This window comes from Gorilla gorilla, chromosome 17 (genome assembly GCF_029281585.2).
Source record: "Gorilla gorilla gorilla isolate KB3781 chromosome 17, NHGRI_mGorGor1-v2.1_pri, whole genome shotgun sequence".
Taxonomy (NCBI): Eukaryota; Metazoa; Chordata; class Mammalia; order Primates; family Hominidae; genus Gorilla; species Gorilla gorilla.
This window is the reverse complement of record NC_073241.2, coordinates 96,841,403-96,860,004: the sequence shown is the minus strand read 5'-3', so window position 1 is coordinate 96,860,004 and position 18,602 is coordinate 96,841,403. Positions and strand designations below refer to the sequence as shown.

The 18,602-nt window shown below is 39.4% G+C and overlaps 1 protein-coding gene across 2 annotated transcripts; it reads left to right on the top strand.

The window, feature by feature from the left end:
* Positions 1-237: 237 nt before the first annotated feature.
* On the top strand, positions 238-10,539 carry DSEL (dermatan sulfate epimerase like). Of its 2 annotated transcripts, XM_055367996.2 has the most exons (3): positions 335-769; positions 963-1,060; positions 1,639-10,539. In XM_055367996.2, exon 3 carries the CDS (start codon positions 2,493-2,495, stop codon positions 6,159-6,161), a length of 3,669 nt encoding a protein of 1,222 aa, XP_055223971.1. In that variant the 5' UTR covers positions 335-769; positions 963-1,060; positions 1,639-2,492; the 3' UTR covers positions 6,162-10,539. The 2 variants fall into 2 exon arrangements, with proteins under 2 accessions (XP_063555357.1, XP_055223971.1); XM_063699287.1 differs by lacking the exon at positions 963-1,060 and having other exon boundaries at positions 238-769.
* The last annotated feature ends 8,063 nt before the right edge of the window (positions 10,540-18,602 follow it).

Here is an 18,602-nt window from a genome sequence, read left to right as displayed (position 1 = left end):
GGCAGCGTCTTTAGGCTCTCGCACTGCCAAACTGTCCCCTCCTCCAGCTCGACTCCTCCGGGAGCGCGCGGTCACCGCTGCAAGCCCAGAACCCAAACACCCAGAGCTTCCTCCGCTTAGAAACCCGGGGCGCTTGGCCCCGCCTCACCTGCTTTCGGCCCCGCCCCGCCCGCCGCCGGCCTGCTCACGGCTCCTCCCGTCCTCCCCGAAGCCCCGCCTCTGACCCCCTCCCTGTCCAGTCTCCGTCCCGCCCCACGCCCGCCAGCCAGCGTCGCTGTCTCTCGCCTTCCCTGAGGCCCCGCCTTCAGCCCCGCCTTCAACCCCGCCCCGTCCTGCCTCCGCCCCGCCCCCGCTTGCCGGCCCGCGTCGCCGTCTCTCACCCTCCCCGGGCTGCGCGGCCCGAGCTGGCACAGAGGATCCTCGGCCGCGGCGACATCACCGCCTGGGGACGCGGGCGCTGCTCTGGATACGGCGCCACCGAGAGAACCCGCCGCCCGCGGGTCTCTGTCCTGCGGTCCGTGGTTGCCCCCACAAGCGTCCGGCGTTTCCTGAGGGCGGGCGTGTCCGGGCCGTGCGGGGCGCGGGGACCGAACGCGGCTGAGGAGACCGAGCTGGGGCAGCGCCTGCCGTAGCGCGGGGGACGACGCGGGGGTCTTGCGGAGCCCCGCGGGAGCCTGGCCCGCCGTGCAGAGCAGTTTTCTGGAACTCTCCACCTCCGTCTCCCTTGGGGCCCAGTGCGGCGCCGAGCCCCCGTCGGGATCTGCCAGAGGTAAGCGGACTTGGTGGCTCAGGGGTCTCTCGCCATCCTGCCTCACTCAGCCCCAGAGCGGGGAGCGGAGAATGGGGGCGGCAGGGCCGGAGGACGCCAGTGAAAAAATGCAACAGGCGGGGCGGATCAGGAAACTCCTAGCCTGAATGTTTCCTACAGAGGGGAGACTTGTCCAAGACTGAAACTTGCTTAGGTTCTTCCAGCCGCGGACGGGCACGGAGAGGCGTCTTTCGACACCGGAGTCCGAGCTCCCTCTGGCGGCTCCACCTGAGGACAGGGACTCGGCCACAGGTGAGCGCCGAGCGCGGAGCTACCGCCCCTGGGCTTGGCGCCTGGTCACGATTCGCGGTTACCCCGCCGAGAAAAGTGACTGGTCCGAGTAGTTCTCATTAGGAAGATACCTTCTGATCCCATGAACTCTAAAGCTTCCCCCGGAATTTAAAAAAAAAAAAAAAAAAAAAGATCTTTTCAACTTTTAGTTTTTTGTCCCTCGGTCCTTGGGAACAAGAAATAACAAGGATAGCAGGACTCATCTTTGTGTAAACTGCATTTGAATACAAACATTTTTTAAGTGACTGAAGCCACGTTAGTGGTGTTAAACTATAGATATTGTCGGGAGAGTTCTATCTTGTATATTTTGTATTATTAGTTGCTTGTCTTCTGCTGACGGTCACTGGTTTCCAAATAAGTGCGTGTAAATGGATAAGAAAAAAATCACTTGCCCTAGCTTAGGTTGCAGATAATATGAGATTTTACTGTGATTCTAAAATTTCTATTAAGTGATTGCAGAATGTTTAAGTCATCAGTTTATATTCATTCTCAGCATACCTGAAGCCTCAGAGAATTTTTATTTTGTCCCCCATCCCCAGAAAAGTGTCATGAAAAAAGAGCAGAAGAGAGACCTCACTGTTGCTGAAAGGGGAATTTTCTTTCCCCGTTGGCGGTTACTTCATGATCGGACGAGAAGTATCTAGGTGACTGAAGAGATTCCATTTTTATGTTTATACACATGAAGCTGATAAAAGAAGATGTGAACATGATTTCTCTTTGTCATAATAGGCTGATGAGTAAGTAAGCCTGAAAAATATTTGAAATGAAGGCAAGAATTTTGAATTTTTAAAAACCAACTAAGACTTTGATCACTTGTTGAGGGTGTTTCTCTCTCATAAATGAAAGAAAAACGTATTCACAAGACAAGAAGTATTAAAAAGTTGAGAGGAATGACAACTGAGTCCACTCACACAAAGAATTCAGTACTTCATCATCTTCTTTGGGCAGACATACACAAATGCATCATACATGTGTGGTGAGCTTATCACCAGTGATGGTTTTCTGTGCTAGAAATGACTCTTAATTTGAATTTTGGAGTGGTTTTTCTCTTTTTTTACAATGTGTGTTTCAACTCTTTGTGTTAAATAGATTTAAGTAAAGGAGGTAAATGCTAAATTCGTAGTGTTTTTTACCTGTATCACTTCCCTGTGTATTATGGAAAAATTAGAGATTTTAACGTTATTCAAAGTTTTACTGGAAGCAAAACTGTGCCAGGGACAGAGATATACAATTTAAGTTTTCTCTTTTTGGCAACTGCACTTGCTTAAAATGTACTGAATGTCAGCTGGATTTCACAGCATATCAGATTTACAGTCTTTGTCTTATCAAGGCCTTTACTGTATGTTTTATACTAACCAGATGGGAAACACATTGAGCATCATATCTGACATGTATGCCTAAGGGAGGAGCTCCCCCATGGATCATGGCGTTAATGTTTACAGGACATTTACTATTCTTAGCATTATTGATGTTTGCTTTCTCTACTTTTGAGGAATCTGTGAGCAATTATTCTGAATGGGCAGTTTTCACAGATGATACAGATCAGTTTAAAACACAGAAAGTGCAAGATTTCAGACCCAACCAAAAGCTGAAGAAAAGTATGCTTCATCCAAGTTTATATTTTGATGCTGGAGAAATCCAAGCAATGAGACAAAAGTCTCGCACAAGCCATTTGCATCTTTTTAGAGCTATCAGAAGTGCAGTGACAGTTATGCTGTCCAACCCAACATACTACCTACCTCCACCAAAGCATGCTGATTTTGCTGCCAAGTGGAATGAAATTTATGGTAACAATCTGCCTCCTTTAGCATTGTACTGTTTGTTATGCCCAGAAGACAAAGTTGCCTTTGAATTTGTCTTGGAATATATGGACAGGATGGTTGGCTACAAAGACTGGCTAGTAGAGAATGCACCAGGAGATGAGGTTCCAATTGGCCATTCCTTAACAGGTTTTGCCACTGCCTTTGACTTTTTATATAACTTATTAGATAATCATCGAAGACAAAAATACCTGGAAAAAATATGGGTTATTACTGAGGAAATGTATGAGTATTCCAAGGTCCGCTCATGGGGCAAACAGCTTCTCCATAACCACCAAGCCACTAACATGATAGCATTACTCACAGGGGCCTTGGTGACTGGAGTAGATAAAGGATCTAAAGCAAATATATGGAAACAGGCTGTAGTGGATGTCATGGAAAAGACAATGTTTCTATTGAATCATATTGTTGATGGTTCTCTGGATGAAGGTGTGGCCTATGGAAGCTACACAGCTAAATCCGTCACACAGTATGTTTTTCTGGCCCAGCGCCATTTTAATATCAACAACTTGGATAATAACTGGTTAAAGATGCACTTTTGGTTCTATTATGCCACCCTTTTACCTGGCTTCCAAAGAACTGTGGGTATAGCAGATTCCAATTATAATTGGTTTTATGGTCCAGAAAGCCAGCTAGTTTTCTTGGATAAGTTCATCTTAAAGAATGGAGCTGGAAATTGGTTAGCTCAGCAAATTAGAAAGCACCGACCTAAAGATGGACCGATGGTTCCTTCAACTGCCCAAAGGTGGAGTACTCTTCACACTGAATACATCTGGTATGATCCCCAGCTCACACCACAGCCACCTGCTGATTATGGTACTGCAAAAATACACACATTCCCTAACTGGGGTGTGGTTACTTATGGGGCTGGGTTGCCAAACACACAGACCAACACCTTTGTGTCTTTTAAATCTGGGAAGCTGGGGGGACGAGCTGTGTATGACATAGTTCATTTTCAGCCATATTCCTGGATTGATGGGTGGAGAAGTTTTAACCCAGGACATGAGCATCCAGATCAGAACTCATTTACTTTTGCCCCCAATGGACAAGTATTTGTTTCTGAAGCTCTCTATGGACCCAAGTTGAGCCACCTTAACAATGTATTGGTGTTTGCTCCATCACCCTCAAGCCAGTGTAATAAGCCCTGGGAAGGTCAACTGGGAGAATGTGCGCAGTGGCTTAAGTGGACTGGCGAGGAGGTTGGTGATGCAGCTGGGGAAATAATCACTGCCTCTCAACATGGGGAAATGGTATTTGTGAGTGGGGAAGCCGTGTCTGCTTATTCTTCAGCGATGAGACTGAAAAGTGTATATCGTGCTTTGCTTCTCTTAAATTCCCAAACTCTGCTAGTTGTTGATCATATTGAGAGGCAAGAAGATTCCCCAATAAATTCTGTCAGTGCCTTCTTTCATAATTTGGATATTGATTTTAAATATATCCCATATAAGTTTATGAATAGGTATAATGGTGCCATGATGGATGTGTGGGATGCACATTACAAAATGTTTTGGTTTGATCATCATGGCAATAGTCCCATGGCCAGTATACAGGAAGCAGAGCAAGCTGCTGAATTTAAAAAACGATGGACTCAATTTGTTAATGTTACTTTTCAGATGGAATCCACAATCACAAGAATTGCATATGTCTTTTATGGGCCATATATCAATGTCTCTAGCTGCAGATTTATTGATAGTTCCAATCCTGGACTTCAGATTTCTCTCAATGTCAATAATACTGAACATGTTGTTTCTATTGTAACTGATTACCATAACCTGAAGACAAGATTCAATTATCTGGGATTCGGTGGCTTTGCCAGTGTGGCTGATCAAGGCCAAATAACCCGATTTGGTTTGGGCACTCAAGCAATAGTAAAGCCTGTAAGACATGATAGGATTATTTTCCCCTTTGGATTTAAATTTAATATAGCAGTTGGATTAATTTTGTGCATTAGCTTGGTGATTTTAACTTTCCAATGGCGTTTTTACCTTTCTTTTAGAAAACTAATGCGATGGATATTAATACTTGTTATTGCCTTGTGGTTTATTGAGCTTTTGGATGTGTGGAGCACTTGTAGTCAGCCCATTTGTGCAAAATGGACAAGGACAGAGGCCGAGGGAAGCAAGAAGTCTTTGTCTTCTGAAGGGCACCACATGGATCTTCCTGATGTTGTCATTACCTCACTTCCTGGTTCAGGAGCTGAAATTCTCAAACAACTTTTTTTCAACAGTAGTGATTTTCTCTACATCAGGGTTCCTACAGCCTACATTGATATTCCTGAAACTGAGTTGGAAATCGACTCATTTGTAGATGCTTGTGAATGGAAGGTGTCAGATATCCGCAGTGGGCATTTTCGTTTACTCCGAGGCTGGTTGCAGTCTTTAGTCCAGGACACAAAATTACATTTGCAAAACATCCATCTGCATGAACCCAATAGGGGTAAACTGGCCCAATATTTTGCAATGAATAAGGACAAAAAAAGAAAATTTAAAAGGAGAGAGTCTTTGCCAGAACAAAGAAGTCAAATGAAAGGCGCCTTTGATAGAGATGCTGAATATATTAGGGCTTTGAGGAGACACCTGGTTTACTACCCAAGTGCACGTCCTGTGCTCAGTTTAAGCAGTGGAAGCTGGACGTTAAAGCTTCATTTTTTTCAGGAAGTTTTAGGAGCTTCGATGAGGGCATTGTACATAGTAAGAGACCCTCGGGCATGGATTTATTCAATGTTGTACAATAGTAAACCAAGTCTTTATTCTTTGAAGAATGTACCAGAGCATTTAGCAAAATTGTTTAAAATAGAGGGAGGTAAAGGCAAATGTAACTTAAATTCGGGTTATGCTTTCGAGTATGAACCATTGAGGAAAGAATTATCAAAATCCAAATCAAATGCAGTGTCCCTCTTGTCTCACTTGTGGCTAGCAAATACAGCAGCAGCCTTGAGAATAAATACAGATTTGCTGCCTGCTAGCTACCAGCTGGTCAAGTTTGAAGATATTGTGCATTTTCCTCAGAAAACTACTGAAAGGATTTTTGCCTTTCTTGGAATTCCTTTGTCTCCTGCTAGTTTAAACCAAATATTGTTTGCCACCTCTACAAACCTTTTTTACCTTCCCTATGAAGGGGAAATATCACCAACTAATACTAATGTTTGGAAACAGAACTTGCCTAGAGATGAAATTAAACTAATTGAAAACATCTGCTGGACTCTGATGGATCGCCTAGGATATCCAAAGTTTATGGACTAAATGCTGCAGGTCAGCAGAAATTTGCACTAATAATACTTACCAACCCACTTTGTGGATATGAATCAGAAGAGTTTGTTTATTCTTTAGTGTGTGTGTGTGTGTGTGCACGCGTGTATGTATGTTCAGTGTTATTTGCACAGAGAGATTGTTTTAAAAAATGGCACCATATTTGGCCTAGCAGGATTTATTTTTATGTCATCACCTCCCTTGCCTTTGTTTCTGAAAATTTTGTCTGCTAAAAAGTTTCTGCTACAGAGTGGTAGATGAAGTTATATCATGGGGTCAGGGGAGATGGGAAAATTTTAAAAGTTTTTGCCTAACTCCCCTTCATCTGTAACTGTGCTAATCTATCTAGAGACCTCAAACACTGCTAAAGGCCTTGCAATTGCTGCTTTACCCACGCATCTCTTGCTTTCAAGATGGACTACAAAAGTTCCTTATCCTTTTGAAAAGGTCTTCTGACACACTTATCTTGCACAAAGAAAAAGAAAATTTTTTTACTGTGTTTAATGTTCAGTGATATCACTGAGGAAATGGTGAAAGCTCCTATCAGAACTATAGGATTTCTTCTGGGAAATACAGAATGAATATGTTTTTTTGAGGTCAGAAACTGACTTTAAAAGCCTCCTTGAAGTTTTTTACTTAGAAATATAAGGAATAAGTCTTTGAACAATCTGGGTGGCAAGGGCTGGTAGATTATTTTAGACATGATTGTCTGTTTAAAACTCTCCTTTCACTTTTTATCCTCCCTGAAGCTACAGCTGTTCGCCATCACATCACTCCCATCCTATCCTTTCTGTCACTGTCAAGCAAAACAATCAGTAGTTACTAATCGCTGAACTCTCAATATTGTGGGGCATTTTCCCCCCAGTTGATTAATTTTACATTAAAGACTGACACAGACTTAGAATCAAATTTATTTTTCTGGAATTAACACTCTGTGACTCAAAGTAGTGCCACTGCAGTGTCTTTTTAAACTGGAAACAGAATTGGAAAACTGCCTGACTTATCTTGCATCCCTTTGAATGAGTTTACAGACTGCCAGTGTCTGCAAAAGTTGAAAGCAAATGGGAGATGATGTCAGAGGCATCTGTTTCCTTTACCATCTGCATCTTATTATAAATGTATTCGTCATAAAGTGTGGTTTATTTTATTTTGGTAGGCTCTGAAATCAAAATGCTATGCCATTATAAGCCAGTGGAGTAATTACAATGTATTGGATGAAAACATAAGGCAGGGTGGAGACTTGATGAAAATCTCTGTACAGATTGCAGTCTTCTTCCTGATGTTTCAAACTGTGGTTCCCCCAAGCTCTCTAACACTTGGGAGTCTGTCATTCTGACCTAGATAAAAGTGGTTCTTTCTCAGTAGTTGTTATTATGTCAAAATGTGCCTCCAGAGTGATAAAGCTGTGGATATGTTACATTCCAGCTAAACCTAACTTGGCTGTCATTTTTCTTCCACTATAGTGTGAGTGGAGACTGCCCCCGCTCCCCAACATATTCCTTCCCATATCTCTCATGATTGTCCCTCTGTAATTTCAAAATGAATGAAATTCATGTGAATGTAGGTTGAGAGGGCACTGAAGACCTGAATCTACACTAGTAATCTCAAGAAAGATTATTCATTCTATCTCAGAGTTACTGGCAAGCATATAAAATGCTACTTGGATGATATCTACATGAATATTGCATGCTACATGGGTGATAACACTATTTCCATTATTGGGCAGAATCTCAGTGTTTACTTTCAATTCCTAGGATATGTGATCGTGAATCAGATCACATATAAAAAGTCTGGATTGTCAGTAGTATTAGATCTGATCAAGGTAGGAATTCCAATTGCATGCAGGTAGCAAGCAAGAAAGCAGAAACTACTGTTGCCTTTATTTTAACATTGTACAGACAATACAGAAATGTACCTGTTGGCGGCCGGGTGCAGTGGCTCACGCCTGTAATCCCAGCACTTCGGGAGGCCGAGGCGAGTGGATCACGAGGTCAGGAGATCAAGACCATCCTGGCTAACACGGTGAAACCCCATCTCTACTAAAAAAAAGTACAAAAAATTAGCCGGGTGTGGTGGCGGGCACCTGTAGTCCCAGCTACGCGGGAGGCTGAGGCAGGAGAATGGCATGAACCTGGGCGGCAGAGCTTGCAGTGAGTGGAGATGCGCCACTGCACTCCAGCCTGGGCGACAGAGCGAGACTCCGCCTCAAAAAAAAAAAAAAAGAAAGAAAAAGAAAAAGAAATGTACCTGTTGGCAGGAGAAGGCCAGATGGAGTATGTGGAGTAATAGGGAAAGAAGAGTTACAGAAAATGAAAAAGAAAATGAGTTACATTGAGAATGAATATGGGAACATGTCATTGATAGCAAAAGAAAGGTACAGGCTTACGAAAATGATCTTTACAATGTATCCCAGCTTTCACCCCCACATGGCAATGCAGAGTTGTATTTACTTGTTTCTGTACTCACCTACTCCCACCCCAAGGGAAAATTTTAGACATGAACCCTATTATTTAGTTATTCTAAAATAGAAAGTTTGCTGGAGAAAGCGTCTACTCACAGATTGTTCTGTAAGGAATGTTACGTATGGGTGAGCGGATGACACATCCATTGGCTATGTATGCGTGTGATGGTGCCTGAGACCCCTGCCTTAGAAACTGAATTCCTAAGGGGATTGACTCTCCCAGCACATTCCCAGGTCCTGCACCCTTAGGGTGATCTAGGAAAATTTTAAATAGCTTCTACTCTTATTTTTGTTCTTTGAAATAATTAAAAGAGGGATTATCACTATCTGATACTTCTGAAAGAAACACAAAATTTCTTATCTGTAAAATCCGTCTTTTTGTACATTAACTTCCCCAAACATAGGCCTAATTGAGATAATTGCTTTTATTACAATAATAGGATTGAAATTTTAAAATTTTGAAAGGACTTATTAATTTTGCTGACAAAAGTGAAGTAACAAATATAATGATAATTGGCTTTTTAAATTTTCAAACAACATAGATTTACTCAAGATGAAATAAAAAGGCCATATTCAGAGTTTAATTTAATGAAAACTCAGAGGAAATAGGAAAATCTGCTCAGGAGAAAGAAGCTAAATCTGCATAGATTTAGTTTGTAGAATTTAATTTAAAATTTAAATTTTAACAAAGTGATGACACAACAATATGTACGTTTAGGTGTGGACACCAAAATATTAGACATTTGATTGTCCTTTTACATACAGAATAACTAATAAATGCCTGACAAGAATGGGACAGTCCTTCCTTGTATCAAAATTCCCAGGTCTTGCTACATTGCCCTCTGCAAATGTATTCAAAGAAGAACCTCCTCCACCACTTACTTTTGGTTGGCATATTTGTTCAGCAACGATTTCTGTACATCACCAAGTATCTTTGGCATTCTTGGTATACAAAGTATATCACAATTTTAAGTGAGTAAATATTAATGATAATTTTTGAATTGCTTTGTTTGGCTTGATTAACTTTGATCAGAAATAGAAACGTTTTCATTTGTTGATTTAGGAAAAAGCATAAATAGAATGCAGTATAACACCACTTCGAAAGGTAAGGATACCTAACATTCTTTTTTTTCTTTTTTTTTTTTTTTTTTTGAGATGGAGTCTCACTCTGTCGCCCAGGCTGGAGTGCAGTGGTCTGATATCGGCTCCCTGCAACCTCCGCCTCCCGGGCTCAAGCGATTCTCCTACGTCAGCCTCCTGAATAGCTGGGATTACAGGTGCACGCCACCATGCTTGGCTCATTTTTGTATTTTTAGTAGTGACAGCGTTTCACCACATTGGTCAGGCTGGTCTCAATCTCTTGACCTCGTGATCTGCCCACCTGGGCCTCCCAAAATGCTGGGATTACAGGCATGAGCCACCACACCTGGCAAGGGTACCTGACATTCTAAGATATCAAGACACTTAATATGTGGGCTATTAGCTGCTTATTTAAATGTTGATCAAATTGTCTGATATATCTGATTAATCTTGATTTCACTTCATTTCGGAAGAAAAATTATCCATATCATTTTTAAAGACGCAAATGACTTTGGATTTTTGCATAGAGTACAATAGACACTTCAAACAATAGATTCTAACATTCTCTGAAACACTTGAGATGTTTGAGCTACCATTTACATGGGTTATTTATATTTAGTCTAAGTAACACATACATGTTAATTGATTCTGTTTTCATGGATAGATTGAACTAAGTCTTCCAAGCAATTAGTTTTTTGTTCGTCATCGTTTTTCCTTCATGCGTTATCTAGTTATGCAGCACTGGAAACAGACTGAAGATCATAAACCAGTTTTATCAGACCTATGTGTAATAAGACTCCTGTTAATACAAAAATAAAAAGCTAAAAGCAACTTGTCTGTGATTGGGATAATTTTATCATACCCCTTTTCCCTAGGTCTTTGAGTAATGCTATTAAGATTTTGTATGGAGCTGAGGAACCAGCAGTTGGAAAATGCAGGACAAGTTGAATACCGATACCCAAACCCAGAATTTTAGCAACTGAACTTCGTCCTTCTCCACCTCCCCCAACCCCTGACTCTCGAGTCTCTGTTCCCCTAACTTAATTCCAGGTCCTGACTGCAACTTTCTAAATGGCAAGGATGTACCTGTATCAAGAATCTGTATTCTACATCTGCCCGTCCTGCTACTGGTAAGATCTTCATTCAGGCATGATATCACTAAAAGAAGAAACTTCTTGCAAGTTACTTGAGGTATACATCACTAAAATGATGTACAAGGTTAGCACATTGAAGATGCTTTTTTTTTTTTAATAGAAGGGATTTAACACTACTTCCAGAGGTAAGGTTCCCTAACATTCTAAGGTATCAAGACAATTAATATGTGGGCTGTTTACTGCCTGTTTAAATGTTGACTGAATTGTCAATAATTGGTTTACTTTGGATAAGGATCTGTCATGAATTAATCACTTAATATGTGCTGCACATTGAATCATAAGGTTTTTGTGTATCATTACAATCCTCACAACAACTCTCTCAAGTAGTTATTTTACATATATGTTTGAAACTCATGTCAAGTGATTTGTCCAAAGCAAATCAGCTGATAAGTGGTTTGACCAAGATTTAGGCACATGTTTTTTCAGTTCTAAACTTTTTTGAAGGAATTTTGAATGGATTTATAATTCATTATTTATTTGCCTATTCACCACACTTTTGTTACTTTTGAATCAACGGGTACTTTTGAATAAAAGGAACAATCAGTGTATCTACTGTCAAGGTACTGATTGGCATAAAGGAAGAACATAAAAATCAATTGACTATGAATATGCTCAGTGAGGAATTGGCAATCTCTCTAGAGACTTTGAAACTCTTAGGAATTCATCAGGAAGAGAAAGAGTGAGAGGAGGGGCATGCAAGGTAGTGATTACCACCCAAGGAAAAGCCCCAAGAAGTGGTAGCTGTTCTATAGTAGACATGGCTTATTTATTTCTGAAACAGCATGGTTATGAGGAAAAAGAAGAAATTTCTTGCAAGTTACTTGAGGTATACATCACTAAAGTGATGCACAAGGTTAGCACATTGAAGATGCTTTTTTTTTTTCCTTTTAATAGAAGGGAGTATAACGCTGCTTCCAGAGGTAAGGTTCCCTAACATTCTAACATATCAATTAACTAGGGGGAATTATGATAGGTAAATTTGAGTAGCGATCACCACTAGGTTTTGAGTATATACTTCTCACAGCACATCCCATCAATCTTCTAAGAGAGATTCTGGGTTATCCATAAGTGCAAATAGAATAAAACCACTGAAACTCACTCTTGCCATTCCCATTCACTCAGCTACCCCAAGTTTGGTCTGTATTTGAATATCAAGGAATGCCCTGGAGAGAGAGAGAGAAAAAAAAGGCCTGAGTGTGGTCTGACTGGCCTGTGTGTAGACCGTTGCTAGTAATGGCAGTAAGATGGACAACTCAGTGCATTTGATTCAGGCTCCGTCAGGCTTTTCTTTTCCTTCTCTCCCTCTCCCTGAGAACCTCCAGATCCAAAGTGCCAGGCACAGCTCTCAATCCTGGGAATGCAGTGGTGAACAAATTATACATGGGCTCTACCTCCATGAAGCTGACAGTTTAGAGGGAACTAAAAAGAATCATTCTTTTTCCACTTTTCACAAATTTCCCAGCATAAAGGAGGCTATACCAAGTAGAAGCGAATGCTGTGAATTCTGTGACTAACAGTTGATCAAATACATTCAAATAGAGTTTGTTTTAGGGGAAAAACAACAGTCTGTTGTTCTTTTCCCTGTCTTCTAAATAATGACAGAAGAAAGGAAACAAAGGAGGGAGGAAAGGAGTGAAATGGGAAGAAAGGAGAAACCCTAAATCTGAACACAGCAAATAAAGTACTCAAGGAGAATCATTCCAATAACAATGGTGTGTTAATTATTGTATCAACTATTTAAAAGACTGAAATATTAGGGAAGATGATACCTGGTAGAACAGAAAGATAAATTATAATCTAAGCCGATACTGTTTCACAGTACATGGCAATTGTTCTTTCTATTTTATACTATTTATTTAAATGATTTCTGTATTGCTGACTCTTGAATGTAATTTTTCTTTCAACTGTATTAACACTGATGTTGAATTTCACCTAATGTCTCAGGTTTTCAAATGTCCTAGATAAGCCAGTGTCCTCTCATATATTGTGTTTTGCTCTGTTTCTGACCTCGGGATACATACATTATTCTTTATGGTTTAAAGAGGGAAATATTCATGGTCATGCAACATCTTTAATGCTCCTTGTTTCTCTTTTTGGAAGTCAATTTGGCTCCTGTTACTGGCATTTTTCTCATTTGCTAAATGAGAAACATAAACTTTTCAATCCTTGCATTAAAATCTGACACCCCTTGATGAACAATAAGTTTATTTTTATCTTGTTCATTGCACGATGCAAATAATGCTCCAAACCCTTGTACTATACTGAAAAATTAATGCCAAGTTTTATTGATTTTTTTTGTTTTAATGATACGTTCATTCCTTCACTCTGTTCCAAAAGATTACTTTTTCTCTAGATTTGTTTACATTGCTTGCAACTTTAAAATATGGTTATTTTAACTTTATGGACCATTTTAATTTGATGCTTTAATGCAATATTTCACTTAACATTGAAGGGAGATTTATATGTATAAAAACACAATACAACCAAGAAATGATGAAATTGCTTTGAGGGGATACACATTAAAATATAAGTTCATACAAAGGATATAGCTACTACAAGTTAACCCCACATAAACAAAACAGAAGGTTTTTACTATTATTTTTAAACATTAATCTGGGCACCCTGGCTAGTTCAGTGCTAACTGGAGCACAACATGCTTACAGTTGGCTTATATACACCAACTAACTTCTGATTATCTCTCTAGATTTACTGAAGTAAACTGAAATGTACACATATCCAGTTGTTATTTTGACTGTTTCCTAACAGTAATTATAAAACTATCTAAAATATCCTATTGTTGAACACATGAATAAAAATATACATGCTTGTATACACACACACAAACTTAAAATTTCATTACCTTAAGAGGCATGAGGTTTTCTCTGTGCAAGCAGCAGGTTGTACTGGTGGGTTTTTCACAAGCTTTGTTTTTACCTTTCCCCCATTTTCATCCTTAATTTGAAGGGGGACATTACCGTTGAAAATGTAATAGACACAACAAGTTTATATTTAATAATGATTTTTGGAATTAGAAATAAGTACAAATCCCCTAGTCGGTATCTACTATTTCTGAGGTCTTATGCAAGTTTCTTAATTTTAAATCTTCATTTTTCTATCAGTAAACTCCCTCAAAGTTGGCGCAAGGATTTTCAAAAAGTATGTAAATTAATTATAGTAATTATTTCCTCTTTGTGACCGTCTCCAATATTCTTGTCTTAATTATGAGAGAGAGAGAGAGGCAGCAGAGGTATATTTACTTTTATTCTCTTACAGTATATGCCCAAAGAGAAAAACCAATATAAAATGTGATGCATCTGTTTTTAAGTGAGAAAATATTAAAAATATTTTCAAATAATTTGGACATATATAGTTAAGATATGTAGATATCTATACTAATCAGCCACCTATTTTAGTACTTACTGTATTGAGTTGCACAAACTTGTAAAATAAAAATTACACAATATTATTTAGAAATGATTAATATGATTTAGAAATACTGCTTTTTTAAGCTTCATATTTCAGTAAACAAATTTGATTCAGCCTTTCACTTCACCTTCAATATCTTCATTTCCAGAGCCATATTTTGTCTTTTTCCAAAGTATACTTATTTCTGAGATTTATTGAGATACAAACATTTCTGAATTCAAGTTTGATGCTGTCATTCAGTTTTATTCCATGTCACAAGAGCTTTGTTTTTTTTTCTTTTCTTCTTGGAGACAGAGTCCTGTCACCCAGGCTGGAGTGCAGTGGCGCAATATTGGCTCACTGCAACCTCCGCCTCCCGGGTTCAAGCAATTCTTGTGCCTCAGCCTCTGGAGTAGCTGAGATTATAGGCACCCACCACCACATCAAGCTGATTTTTTTGTATTTTTAGTAGAGACAGGGTTTTGCCATATTGGCCAGACTGGTCTCGAACTCCTGACCTCAGATAATCTGCCCCGTCATCCTCCTAAAGTGCTAGGATTATAGGCATGAGTCACCCTGCCCGGCCACAGGTGTCACTTGCATAACATTAAGCATAACTGCATTCGTACCTTCATTTGATAGGCATATATTTGTGATTGTCTACATTATTGTATTTTTTCCATTTCAATTTTTTCCAGTTAAGTATACATAAACTCAGCTTGTTTTAGAAATTACATTTACTCCACTGACTATGATAGAATAAATGGAAACCAGTTGGAGGAAGTGTGTTCAAATTACATATAAATGTATATGTATATATTACCTTAACACCATACATAACAAAGGATTATATCAATATAAAACTATTAAGTACCTAGAATGAACTTTTCTGTTAATTCACAGGCTATTCACACATATTTTTTGGGTAGCAGTAAAATTCTACAGTATCTCATCTTTTAGTTGGTGCTTTGTAGGTTTGGATGCTTTCTTTTTCATGGGTTGTATGTTGGGACCAAGGAGCAAATTCCAGAGGCTCCAGTCAGAAACTCCACCTTTCAGTGAGGAGAGTGGGAGAGTGTGCACCTCTGAAGTAGGACTGAGTGTCATAGTACTATGCTAGTGGGGCACATACCCTCAATAGCGAGTCAGCCTTTGTGTGTGATTGTTTATTATTGGATATTGTTGCCACATCCTTGCATTAGTTGTCTCTAGGCAGTTATATACCACTATTGTGTTGATTCTTTTATATACGAGCTTTATTGCCCTTCTCTGTTGAACTGTAGGTATTTGGATATGCAAAATAGATTGCACTAATATGTTGACAATGAAAAAATGCATTGACCCTAGCTGGGAATTTGGAAGCCCTCCCCTATGGTATTGATACGTTGTTGTGGCCACAACTGGGATTTAGATTTAGAATTCATATACTCACACATTCTACAAAATGTTATGAAACACATGTAATATGAAAGATAGTAATAAAATGGACATGAGTGTACACACCAACCACTGTAAGAAATATGCAGTTAATATTAGTAGTTAAGCCCTCCATCTGACCTTCCATTTTCACATTGTCTGCTCCCACCAACCATCCCAGAGGTAACTTCTGTCCTGGATTTTGTGTTTATCATTTCCTTGTTCTTCTTTATAGCTCCACCATATATAGCTCTATCTTCATCAACATACTGTATGATTTTGCATGTTTGTAAATTTTATTTTAATACTAACTGTATTAGTCAGGGTTCTCCAGAGGGACAAAGCCAATAAGATAAGGTTGTTAGAGAGAATTGGTTTATAGGATTACAAGGGGAAGTTCCAGAGTAGGTCGTCTGCCAGCTGGGCAAAGAGAAGCTGGTAGCACTGTTCAGTCCAATTCCAAAAGCCTCGAAACCAGGGAAGCCAACAGTGCAGCATTCAGTCTGAGACTGAAGGCCCGAGAACCCCTGACATGCTGCTGGTTCAAGTCCAAATGGTAAAGAACCTGGAGTCTGGTGTCCGAGGTCAGGAGGAGAGGAAGCCAAGTATGTGGCACACCAGGAAAAGAAAGAGAGCAAGCCAACTCAGCAAGCAACCTGTCTATCCCACTTCTGCTGCCTGCTTTGTTCTAGCCTTGCTGGCAGCCTATTAGATGGTGTCCACCCCCACATTGAAGGTGGGTTTTCCTCTCCCAGTCCACGGTCTCAAATGCCAGTCTCTTCTGCCAACACCCTCACAGACACACCCAGGAACAACGCTTCATCAGCCATCTAGGAATCCCTCAGTCTAGTCAGATTGACACCTAATACTAACCGTCACAGTAACACATTGTACCATTAGTATCCAACTTCCTTTTATTTTTTGCTCAAAATTTTGTCTAATGTGATGTTTGTAGGTGGAGATCACATATTTTCACCATGGTAGTGATTCATTATATGAATATGCCGTTGTAGGAACATGCCATACCTTATCTTTTAGCTGCTTGATAGATTTTAGGGATATTTCTAGTTTTTGCAAATTCAAGTAATTTTTTATTAAAATTCTTAAGTATGTTCCATAAAATACATGTGCAGGAATTTAGTTTTTTTGTTGGTTTGTTTGTACTAAGAACCTTCACTCCCACACCCACTTAATCTTCCTTTTTAGCATATATATCTAGAGCTGAAAGGTTCTGGATTAATATGATCTGTACATCCTCAACTATTATGGACAATGCCAAATTATTTTTCAGATTGTCTGTATAAATTAACACCAATATAGAAGAGTTTCTGTGCTAGATTTTCTTCCGCACTTGACATTTACAGAATTTTTAATATTTCCGTGTCTGGTGGGATAAAAGAATGTCACCTTATGGTTTTCATTTACATTTCTCTGACTAATAATGACTTAGAACTTATAAACACAAGTGTGTGTGCACATGTACACATATACCCACCCACCCATCCAAACCCACACACCCACCCAAACTCACACATATAGCCTTTATTTTTGCCATGTGTGTTTCTTTTCTGGAATGAAATTGGGGTCATTTCTTTTACCCCTTTTTCTATTCAGTTATTTTTTATTGACTCACTAAAGTTTACTGTATATTATGAATACTAATCCTATTTTGTTTATATGTATTGTGAATAACTTTTTGGCTTATGTTTTCTTGATTTTTGTATAATGACCATTGTGATAGCTTTAGATATACAGGTGTTCTTAATTTGAAAGTAATCACACATGTCAGTGTTTTCTTTTATTATGTGTACTGTTTTTGCATCTTACTAAAATTTTTTCCCCAAGATGTTGGCCCTAGAAATGTTCTCCTATATTTTCTCCTAAGCATTTTTTTAAATTATTTATTGCTGCCTAACAATATTACCAGAAACCTAGTGGCTTGAAACAACATGCACTGATTATCCCACAGTTTCTGTAGGTCAGGAGTCAACCATGACTTAGTTGGGTACTCTGCTTTAGGGTGTTTCACAAAGCTGCAATTAAGTTGCTGGCTAGGGCTGCAATCTCATCTGAGACTCAACTGGGGAAGCATGTGCTTCCAAGCTCACATGATTGTTGGCAGGATTCAGTACCATATAGATTGTTGGACCTAAAGCTTCAGTACTTTTCTGGTTGTTGCCTGGGGTCCGCCTTTACTAGCTTCCATGTGGACCTCTCCGTATAGCAGCTTGCTTCATTAAAGCCAGGAAGACAGTCAGTAGAGAAACTCTGCCAACAATGTAGCATAAATTATGAAAGTGACACCCATCATAGTTGCTGCATTCTAATGGTTGAAAGCACGTCAGAGGTCCCATCCATACTCAGAAGGAAGGGGCTACACAAAGGCATAAGTACCAGGAGATGGGGATAATTTGGGGGTCATATTACAGTCCATCTGCCACAGATTTTGTCTTTCATATATAAGTATTTAATCTACTTTATATTAATTGTTGTCTCTATTCTGACTTTTATTTCGTATGAATAACCTATTGTCCTAAACTAAAAAGATTGAATAATCATGTTTTTTTGTTTGTTTTTTTTTCCCCACTAACCTTCAATGCCATCTCTACCAAATATCAAGTCTCTGTATTTTGTAGGAGGCTACTTTGGGCTTTCTCTTCTATTCCACTGGCAAATTTGATTACATCAATGACAATACCACACTGTCTTTATTTGCAGTCTTATTGTTAGCCTTGAAATCTGGCAAGATGAGTCTTTATTTTCTTTCTCATTGTTGTCTTGGATTTTCTTAAGCCTTTGTTCTTACATATGCATTTTAGAATTAGTTTGCACATTTACTCAAAACAAAGAACAATGCATTTTAATTTTCAATGCATTGTATCAGTTTTGGGAGAGTTGACATCTTTACATTAATTAGTC